Genomic DNA, 11125 nt, shown 5'->3' with positions numbered 1-11125 from the left:
GAGGGGAACTGTGAGTGGGAGGAAAGGCAATTTAGCAGAAGTTTGAATTCACTCCACCCTGTTTTCCAGACTTGTAATCCTGTTTCATCAGCGACTAAATGCCTTTTACGACATCTTTGTCCCAGACAGGCTGGGACAAAGAAAGAAAGAAATCGACACGCATGCTCCTCAGGACCAATGAAAATGAGAGAAACTCCTTTTATTAGGTTTCTTGTTTCTTCATCTTTTCATCAAACATGCAGCAAGGTGTGGATGTTGAACCGTGTCAAACAAACTCTCTAAAGCACAGACTTTGTTTTTAACATGACACTTTTTCTTCATGGTGTAAGCAGACCTGTCTGGAATGAAGAATTGCCAATGACCAAATGGAAAAAGAGTAAAGTAGGACTGAAAGGATGTTTAAACTCATAAATCTTTCTGATTATTTACAGGTTTTCAGGAGTTATACAAGATAAATGTCTCCCTCTGCTGTTCAGATGCGATGTAGCATCTTTTCTGACATTTCACAGGCATCAAACTTGCTACAGTAGGCAGATGTAGAGATGAGGGAGGGTTAAATGTTTATGGGATTTTTGCTGTTTTGGTTATTTATAAGACCAAATGCTTACAAAGGTTCTGTGTGATTTTCCATACTGATCTCATTTAATGTATAGTTGCAAATATTTATGATTTAGAATCAGAATTTATTTGCCAAGAGCAAAACTGAGGTCAGGTGTCTGTTTTATTCACTGGCATTAGATAACCACTGCCGGTCTTTACTGATCTACATGCTAACTTTAACAGCACTCATGATTAACAAGAACAGCATAGAAAATGGGTTATGAATTATCAACAAGTTCTATCTAAACAGAGAGGAAACATGCTAGTATTAGCCCGGGCCTGCTGAATTATCAACAAGTTCCATCTAAACACAGGGGAAAAATGCTGGCATTAGCATAGCTACAGCAAACTGCTCCATATTAAAATATCAGCAGCAGGGCAAAGATGTGAATAAAGTGAGGGGTCAAAAGATTTATACTCGCTTTAACTGCTTTTTTTATGTCTGCCTTAAGACTTTATAGTTGGTGTTCAGGTAGTATTAATAATGTCTTCCAATAACACATAATTACGAGTCATATTTTTAAATTCCCTGTCAGCTTTTAGTGAAAAACACAGCAGGGTGACAGCCATAACGCCCCCACCGCCGAGCTCGGCAGGTTATCTGGAGGAAACCCAGGAGAAGTGAGTCCCAGTGTGAAAGAGAAACTGCAATGAAGGACTAGAACACCCAGTAAGCCACAAAAATAAATTAATAAAATAATGAAGCCAGAAACAAGGGTGAATGGCTTTTTACTTTTTTATTGCTTAAACTGCCATGTGGAACAATCTATACCAAAAGGATAAACATCTTTGCACATACAGGAGGTCAAACTAAATACAGGTTAGAATAGAAAAAGAATGGTCCTCTGACGGGCCGCAGCTCCTTGTGCTGCACACCAATCAAGCTCTCTGAAGGTCGGGCTAGAAGTGACGGACAACTACTGTAAGCCCAGGTTAGGTAAGCTAAGGCAAACCGGGACGATTGCAGTGTGGCTAAAAACGATTCCAACTAAAACCTCCGATGCAGCTATTTACATGAAAACCATGAAGGTGACTCCCTCCGCCCTGACGGAGGATAAACACAACGTGTCATCAGTGGACACAAACCCAGGAGCAACCCGGGGGGCCGGCTGGGACGACAGATGATCAGTTTAAGTTCAGACGTTCCTCTCACCGAGCTGAACACTCCGCAATCAGTACCAAAAAAAAAAAAAAAAAAAGCTTCAAAAATAAAAAGTTAAAAATCAAACAGACATCTCAACGTGAAGCGCATACGACTGCTCTAAATGAAGCAAAGAACAGAGACACTGCGGATTCAGAGGTCAGCTCCGATAAAAGAGTGAAGAGGGAATGAGGAGTCAGATCAACATCATCTCACTTGGTAGAGATCTTACAAAAACATCATATGCTATCTAAATAGTGGTGAAGCAGTTAAGCCAAAGGGATAACAAACAAAATATCCGACAAACTTCCTGCTTCTGCAACAAGCATCTTTTTTTTTTCTTTCTTTCTTTAAATAAGCGTAGAGAACAGGTCAGGCTCCCCCTGCAGGCGATAAGAGGCGATGACAGCAGTGAGTCTACTCGCTCTGCCTGCCAGCTTCAGCAGCCAAATACTTCACTTTCCTTCAAAACGTGCTCCCATTGCTGCTGAAAAACCTTTCCCATGACGTTTTACACAATACGAGTTACATACTGTTGATGTCAGTCGACGAGAAGAATCATTTATTTATTTAGTACTTTGTGGCACCAAACACCTAAAATAGAATTTATGGAAAAATAAGTGTTTACAAAAGACAGTTAAACATATTTCACTCCAAACCATAAGATTTATCATTTTCTCAATGATAATAATAGAACTATACTATAATAACATTTTGATTATAAACAATAGCAGAAGAGCGACCAAGTTATTTGGTATTTTTCTAAAGAAACTGAATACTGAAACTCACATAATACTCCTTTGACTTCTATTCTTGTGTATTTTTTTCTTCTTCTCCTTCGAGTATTCAAGGCAGTTCTTGTGTGGTTGTTCAGTCGATTAGGAGGACTCTAGCCATTTCCTGTTGGAGCTCCAGGGAACATTTCCGCAGCTATGCATGTCTGCGCTGTGACAATAATCAACATTTGGCACTAGCCTGGTAGCTGCACAATAAAAACCCTTGAAGTTGTACAAACTCTTCCAAACTAAGCGAAAACAGACGCGTGACCGCCTTCGTCAACCCCGTCGAAAAGGTAACAAAATAACAATAAAAAAAACGAATGGAGTCTCAGATCACAGCTGATTCCCGAAAAGAAAGGATTAAAAACAATCAGAAAGACAGTTGGGTGCGGTCATATTTCTGCCTTGCTCCTGTGTACCTAGAGGGAAGAATCGGCCTTCGCCTCATCTGAAAGCAAAACAGTAAAAGCGCCTTGTAAGGTCTGATTGTCTCATCAGTCTGAGACCCTAAAGTCTTTCAGATCTCCTGCTTTAAATTGAAATCTAAAAAGAAAAAGTGTAACCAGCAAATATATATAGATAAATATATAGATATTTATATATATATGAAAGATAAGTAACGTGGTGTAACTGTGTCTACAAGGTAGCGTACAGCAGCTGGTACAAGCGCTGGTGAGTGGCTGAAAGTCACCACAGCGTGACACGTGGAGACGGCAAAAAACCATTTGAGTAAAACAAACAGAGGACTCAAAAGCCAAAAAGTAAAATAAATGAGAGCGAAAAGCAAATTGCATTTGTGGACCCTGGGTCTGAAAGAAGAGAAAGTGAGGAGGAGGAGAAGGAGGAGGAAGAGTAGGGGGGGCAGAAAAAGAAGATGGGGAGCGGCGCTCCTCCCTCAGACAGACAGCGACACGAAGCTGTTGTACTGCTGGATGTTGCGTTTCAGAATGTCTGAGCAGGGGCCCAGGACGCGCTCGAAACGGGGCCGGTCCAGCTTCACGCACTTCAGGGGGCCGCGGGCGACCACTGTGGCAGCGCGAGGGCGGTTCATCAGCAGAGCAATCTCACCTGGGAGGCAGAGAGAGACGACTACTGAAAGGAAGCTAAATACAAACCTTAAACATTTGTGTTAAATCATTTGGCCTGTATATCATTGTAATCAGCTCTTATCTTAGTGGGGTCCAGTCCTACATCTAAACAGTAGTGTTAGAGCTGCAGACAGCAGCTGAAACATCATTCAATTAATGTCAAGTCATTCAAAACACTTTATGAAACAAGTGAAACAGCATAGAAAATGGATTATGAGCTGGAATTATCAACATGTCCTATCAAAACAGGAAAAATTATCAACAAGTACTACCTAAACAAAGAGGAAACTGCTAGCAGTAGCCTAGCCTGCTGAATTATCAACAAGTACTACCTAAACAAAGAGGAAACTGCTAGCAGTAGCCTAGCTCTCCAACAAACAGCTCCACATTATAACACCAGCAGCAGGGCAAAGATGGAAGTTTCTAGAATCCAAAAAAAGTTGCCCTCTTCTATAAATGTTTGTTGCTTTGAAATAAAACTGGACAGTGCAGCTTCTGGGACTTTATTGGTCAGCGTATTAAGTGTCAGACCATCACAATATTAAAGTAGACCATGTAAGTTGTCAAACACACAGCAGTGTGAGAAAATGTCTAGGGACATCCCTACTGTCCGCTGCTAACAGCAGAAATCCTGGAGTAGTGTTTGTTCGATTCTCACCAAAGTAGTCAGACGGTCCTAATCTTCCTACTTCAACAAATTCTTCATTCTCGGAGCGACGCTGCAAGACAGCTGCTGAACCCTGAAAAAAGAAAGAAATAAAAAAATCTCTGATCAGTTTTAGTCTAGTTTGTTCAACAGACCAAAAACAAAAAGCTTTATACAAAGCTTAAGAAAACAGTAAACTACAGAACAAACTGAAACAGCACACTTAACACTGATGGGCATATTTGATGACAACAAAAATGTACACTAGTGAACTTGTTAATGTCTAAAGAGTAAAATGTTTGTTGAAGAAACAAAAGCATACCTCTAAAATGATGAAGAACTCATCTCCGGGCTCGCCCTGCACCACAATCTTCTGGCCGTCCTCAAACTGAACGGGCTCTAAGGCGTCGGCCACCGTCAGACGCTCCCATTTATCAAGAGACTCTGAGGATGGAGATGGGAAGAAATATCTGAACTGAGCTGACAAGAAGGTGTTTTTAGCTCCTCTTTATGTTATTCGGATCTTCACACAGGTGAGATGATCTGTGTCTATTTTTAAACTGTTGGAACCAGAGAATCTCACCTAAAATGGACACTTTCCTGAGGAATTCCTCGTACATCTTCCTCTTTCTCAAAGTGCTTCCCTGCAGAGAAGGGCGAGTTGTTTTAGTGTCACTCCAGACACATGAAACAACACAGACCAGGGAATCATGAATACCATGAGTATTCTCCTGTAGCTGTCTCTGTCGATGCCCCACAGCTTCACGTTGGTCTTGGCTCTGACTGTAGCCGCTCTCGGGGTGCCGTAGATGAGTGCCAGCTCTCCGAAGCTGCCTCCCTCTCCGATGCTGGTCACCCACTCGTTGTTCACATACACCTGAGCAGTCGGTCAGACAAGTTTTATCATCCGAAAGAGACGGAAATGTTCCTGCCACGTCACGACAAAGAGATAGGGAGACACTCACATCCATCTCTCCTTGGTCGATGACGTAGAAGTTGTCCCCTTCATCACCTGAAGGCACAAAAATAAAACTTTTCGTTTCAAAGTGAATTTATTCTTTGAATAATTGTCGAGTACACTGGATGTATGTTTCCTTACCTTGCTGAATGACTGTTTCCCCAGCAATGTAGGTGACTGGAAACATGGCATCAAATATGTCACTGGGAAAGAACAGGTTTATGAGAGGAGGAGCTGGACGAATATTCATGTTTATAAGAACAGCTTATTAAAGGGGCAGTATTATGTGTTTTCTAGGAACATAGTGCTACTTTATGGCGCCATCAAATAACTATTACCTTCAGTTGTTATAAAATGCTGTATACATCAAAAATGACTTTAAAATTTTGATTCTGCAATTTAATGTCTTAAAATTGCATTTCTTTAAAAAGTCCTGCTTTTTCTGAAACTCCACCTTCAGGAAGTCGTCACAACATGGCTGCTCTATTGACCCTTTAACAATGTTTTTAGCAGCGTTGCTCTAAGAAGTAGCTCATATGAGCTGAGCAGATGTGCAGGCCATCAGGGGTTTGCTAATTACTGCTGGCTAGTTTAAGGGAGCCGAGTGGCGGAGTCATGGGGGAGGCAGCTCTGTGAGGTGGAAGTTTGGAGACCCCAGCTCAGAGGAGGAGCTGCTTCTCAAAGGCTGGGCTGTATCTGCCCATGTGTTTTACACAGCTGAATGGTTGCCTGGCAATTAAAGGATTTCTCAAACATCCATGAAAAGATCAAGGCAAAACTCCAAGTATGTTTTTTTATGAGAAAATAACATTATAATTTCATGTAAAACTTAAAAATGTCAATATTACATGACAATGCCCCTTTAAAAAAGTAGCTTAAGGCAAGTACCTCCTTTCATTGTCATCCAGGTGTGAGAAGAGCACATTCTTTTCAATGGCTTTAGCCAAAGCAGCCATGGTTTTGTAGTCCTTTGGAATCACCTTCAGTACCAGCAGGAAAACAGATGTTTGAAGCAGATCCACAGCAGCATTGCATGCATCACGTTCCTGATCGCTGACGTCAGACCGTGCCTACCTTCCTGACGTACGAGGCTGCGTCCTCCTCTGTGTAAACCTCGGCACTGAAGGCTCCTCTCCGCCGGCGACCCTTCACCACTGGGTTCATGGGCGGAGACACTTCTTCATCGCGCGAGTCTGAGCGGGAGCTGCTGGCCTTCTGCTGGTTCTGAATCTGCTTGGCCTCCTCCTGCAGGGCCGAGTGAGAGAGGAAAACGTGCTGCGATTAGAAATCTGTGGTATGTAGAGATGCCAATCTTTCAGTGTCTAGCGGTTCGACTCAAACTATTTTTAATTCAGAAACATGTAAGCAAAATGTAAGCAACCTACTTGCATACTGTATGTGAACTGTTGTATGTAAAATTCATGAGCAGTAAATATTGTCCTAGTATCAGTATTGGACCAAAGAAAGCAAGGCAGTTGCAAGTCTTTAAAGTTGTGATGCTTTTTGTGGGTCAAATACACTCAAAAAATTGTAACAGCAGCTGCGCAGGGGGGCCCAATCTAATTTTTTGTCATTGGGCCCAAGATTCCTGGCGGCGCCCCTAGTTGTACTGTCTGACAGTAACTCCAGCTCAGTTTTTCTTGTTTGTCTGTGCCGTTAGAGTCAATTATGTATTATTATTATTTTCATAACTTCTTCCATCTTGGTTCTTCCTCTGACTTCATTTTTAAGCACCTCAATGATGAGGAAAATAGCCACTTCTTTTGTCCTCCTCACTTGGTCATCCCTTCGACACCAAAGAGTGTTATAGTCAGTGTGATGTGGTGCATTCAATGACAACAAAAAGATAGAACATGGTAGTTTATGGCTCACTGATCCCAATCAGGCTGGCAAACAAATGATTCTCGTCAGTGCCTGATGTCTCTGAGCACCTCCTCCAAACAACAACAACATTTCACAAAAATAAACCTCATCAGAAACATCTTCTCAAGCAAAAACCCTCACAGATCCAGACGTTTGTTTACTGAAAACATTTTGCAGCTGTGTGTGACGAGCCAAATGAGGGGTAAAGCTGCCTGTGTTTTAGGCCAAGTGTTGTTAGAACATTGTAGCCGTTTTTATGACCCAGTTAGTCACAGTTGTGGGCCAAGGAGGACAGAAATTATACTTAAGAGTATACGTCATAGTAAAATTACTCAATTTTAATTACTCAAAATTACTCATAGTAAAAATACTTCTAAAAGATATACATATCAAACGTTACCAAGCTGGGATTTGAACCTGCAACGGCTGCATCGAGGACTAAAGCCTCCTTGTGTGGGTGGTGCTTAACCCCTGCACCACCAGGGGTGCAGGGTTGTTTTTTTTTAAAGTTAATCACGTAAATGTAATTGAGTAAATGTAGCTAGTTCTTACCCAACTCTGGAATTAATAGTTAAAAAATGTATTCTTTTACAGTAAATATATATACAGCTATATACTATATGTACTTTGGCAGATTGTTGTTTTGTCAAAAGAAAAAAGGCTCACAAACTTTAAAGTTCTTCAATTCTTTTGAAACAGTTTTTCTTAAAGTTACAGTGCACACTACGGTTTACTGTTAAGAATCAGAGAACCAGGCCACAATTAACTGAAGGCCCAATCATTGTGCTGCGTTTGTAGTTTATGAGTTGTCATAAATGAAGTACTAAAAAGGATTTGTTTATCAGTAATTATTCTGGCTCTTTTTTAAACTCCAGAGTTGAACATTAGAACCAGAAGTAGAAGGACGCCTTACTTAGAGGATGAAAATACAACAAAACTCCCAGTTAAAACAAGTCTACAAGGAAGTCTTCTGGGGCAAAAATGAGGATTTTTTTTATCTTTATGGTTCTAGGTAGCACAACAACAACAACAAAAAAATCTGTTTGAAAGAGTTGAATATTTTCTTAAAAGCCCTGAGCGCCTATTGATGTTTCAGTAGGCTGCGTTAGTGTGAGCATCCAAAAACAAAGCAAGCACCGGACAGAGCAGGAAACACTGCAAAACAACAACTACCACCATGTAAGACACGGTACTGAACTGACCTGACTGGAAGCCATTTTGCTTTTAATTGAATAAATATTCTCTACTTTAGATCATATTGAAAAAAAAAATCAAATCTGCTTTTCTCAAACACAATAAAGACAAAACAAAAGCCAAAACCTGAACAACAGCACAGTAGAAATAGAAAACGAATAAAAGGTGTTTAACAGATGATATGATTTTAACAGCTGAAGAGTAAGTGAGAATAATTCATTATTTTGCACACTTAATGAAGGCCGTGTGATGCTTTGTTTACCATTCCAAACCACACCGAACACAAACCTTTTCCAGCCTCTCGAAGTATTCCCTGAGGAACGCCATGGGCCGGTCAGGCCTGGAGGTGCACAGCTGGACGATGCAGTCCTTCAGCAGCTGCTGGATGTTGTGTTTCTGCACGTACTGCTCACACTCCCTGAGGCTCCGCTCCTCCTCACTGCTCGTACTTCCAGATGCCATGACGACAGCCGCGACCCTGCTCTATGACCTCTGACCTTAACGCTGGAGAGGACACAAAAAGCCCAACGTCAGATTAGAACTGCACGACGGAGGTTTTGAGAGGGTTAACCTGGCGCTGTGTTGTTGAAACGCTGAAATTAAGATCCTGAGAAAGGATGAGGCCCGGACTGACAGAACTGATGGGAACATGAGAAAAATAGAACCAGAGTGAGACGGAGCGGGAAGACTGGGTTTTGTTTTGCTCACCATGGAGCCTGGTCATATGATGTGATCACACTTATGTGACTGAAAGAAAATAATTCAACTATCTGATGCCTCGTCACGCACAGGGCCTACAGTTACAGAGCTGCTGTTAAACAGGCAGAACCACAACAGAATTCATACGCAGCACGGAATTTCTACGAAAATGCAAAAACCTCCTGACCTTAGCTGCTCTGGAGGCTTTGAGTTTTTAACTGAGCTCAACCTGTCCGCGTTTCAGCAGCAGCAGCAGCAGCAGCAGCACTGTCTCTCAACTGCTGCCACCAATCAATGTGTGCGTTTTAGAGGAATAAAGAGGACCCGTGTCACTAGCAGAACAATCCAATCTCCGCCTGCATGTGCACTGAGCATGAACGGCACCCATGACACTTCTAATCTGCAAGGGAAATTACTGACCATTAATCAAACTTATAAAACACAAATAATAATAATCCAGGCATAGATTCTGAGCAATAAAGTCCGTTTGTACTGAAAACTTGGCAGGATTGTTTTAATCCAACCAAGCGCGGAACCTGTAAGACGAAGATGCCTCTGTTTTTGGACCCACATGTAGTAGCTGTGAGTAGAGAATTTACGCCTTGTGTAATGGATTGATCTAAGTTCCCATCATGGCGGTCAGGGTCTGCCAAAAATCACATTTAGTCTTCGGTTTAGTTGCAGAATTTCACATCCTGCCCATCAAATAACAAACGTCAGTTAAAAGTGAAGGCATTTTCGTCATGCATAATAACGTGGCTTATGAGAAAACGACGAAATGTGATGAAGGCAGGTCGATAAATGCAAGTGGATTCAGTAAAACTGCTTTTTAGAATATAAATCAAATGTCCTGTCTGTAGGAGTATCGCCGTGTAGGTCAAGAAGGCCGACGGGTGAACTCAAGCTACCCACCGCAAACAAATTAACTAGGAACTGGTTGAAAAATATTCCCCTAACTGCACAAAAATGCTCAATAAAGGTTGTTTACTACTACCTAACTATATTTGGCCTACGTTGTGCGTCAACGACTGGCTTGCTGGCTCTGTGCAAAGGCAAAGCTCTCCTCCAATGACGCCATCTTGAGTTCTATCATAAACAAACGAGAAACGCAGGAAACAAAATTTCACCTAAACAGACTGCGGTGAAACGACACATATACTCACAAAAACTGTAAAATCCCACCGGGCCTTTCGATAAAAAACTCGGCACGTATGATATTTTCACAAAGCGCACCGTTACCAGATCTTCCTGCTCGCTTCGATTTTTTTTTTTTCCGAGCCTTGGACCGCTGCCCCACCGGATACGGCTGACAACCAATCAGCAGCCGTCACTGACGTCAATTCTGCCCGTTCTGACATGTGAGCCTGTAACCCGTAGCAACCTTAAAGGAGACAGCGCGGAAATGGTGACGTCAAGGAAATGGTTCGCACACACACAAAAGGAGTTGATGAAAAGAGTTAGATTAACAATCTACGTTCTGTTACCGGAACACGATTAATTAATTTGAAAGCAATATCATAATCTCCGTTCAGTTAGTTTGCACATTAATGCAAAATGAAGCGGTAAAATGCGTATGAAAGTATTTGAAAGTGCTTTAATTGTATGCAATACGCAATACCTATTACAGTAGTGAAACTGCTGTTTTGGTCTAACTGTGGTCAGAATACGGGCCTTTTACGAAACACTCAGCCAATATGCAGCTATTAATTTACATTTTAAAGTATATCGAACGAAAGATTCAAAAGATCTTTGAACAAAGGAAGAAAGTTTATTCAGATAACACAGATAAAAGAAGTGAATTATAAAAGACATAAAAAGACTAATGTCAACAAAGTGATATAAAATAGATTTTTTTTTAAAACTAAAATATTTTAAATTTTGCAAAAATATGTCTGATGACTGCATGCTAGATATACTATTTATTTCAAACAAAAAGTCTCCTTATAGACTTTTTTAAAAATCCAAATCAGATGCAAAACTTGCACTACACAATGCAAGAAAATGAGACACAAAATAAGAAAAATAACAAAAAAGCTATTACAACAATCAGTTGAAAATTAATTGTATATAACATGACTATTGAAATTGTTGCATTTTTGGGGTCAAAAACAATCTTTTGCAACCGAATTGCATTAAGTTGGTGGAAAGTCTGACGCA

The 11125-nt window shown here is 41.1% G+C and overlaps 1 protein-coding gene across 1 annotated transcript; it reads right to left on the bottom strand.

Annotated features, from left to right (window-relative positions):
* Positions 1 to 1318: 1318 nt before the first annotated feature.
* On the bottom strand, positions 1319 to 10279 carry LOC116727054 (cAMP-dependent protein kinase type I-alpha regulatory subunit). Its single transcript, XM_032574128.1, has 11 exons — positions 10132 to 10279; positions 8558 to 8773; positions 6287 to 6457; positions 6101 to 6192; positions 5354 to 5415; positions 5220 to 5266; positions 4973 to 5131; positions 4838 to 4898; positions 4577 to 4698; positions 4267 to 4348; positions 1319 to 3588 (listed from the first exon to the last, which is right to left on the bottom strand). The coding sequence occupies exons 2-11, from the start codon at positions 8729 to 8731 to the stop codon at positions 3416 to 3418; spliced, it is 1143 nt and encodes a 380-aa protein (XP_032430019.1). The 5' UTR covers positions 8732 to 8773; positions 10132 to 10279; the 3' UTR covers positions 1319 to 3415.
* Between the last annotated feature and the right edge of the window lie 846 nt (positions 10280 to 11125).

Source organism: Xiphophorus hellerii, chromosome 10 (genome assembly GCF_003331165.1).
Source record: "Xiphophorus hellerii strain 12219 chromosome 10, Xiphophorus_hellerii-4.1, whole genome shotgun sequence".
Taxonomy (NCBI): domain Eukaryota; kingdom Metazoa; phylum Chordata; class Actinopteri; order Cyprinodontiformes; family Poeciliidae; genus Xiphophorus; species Xiphophorus hellerii.
This window is presented reverse-complemented; position numbering and strand designations above follow the sequence as displayed.

What these genes read in the sequence shown, in the direction of transcription:
- LOC116727054 (XM_032574128.1), bottom strand. Translation starts at nt 8,731, where the DNA reads ATGGCATCTGGAAGTACGAGCAGTGAGGAGGAGCGGAGCCTCAGGGAG. An exon ending in ACTTCGAGAGGCTGGAAAAG is followed by an intron (nt 6,458 to 8,557) that starts GTTTGTGTTCGG and finishes TCGGCCCTGCAG; the next exon opens with GAGGAGGCCAAGCAGATTCA. An exon ending in GCTACAGGAGAATACTCATG is followed by an intron (nt 4,899 to 4,972) that starts GTATTCATGATT and finishes CCTTCTCTGCAG; the next exon opens with GGAAGCACTTTGAGAAAGAG.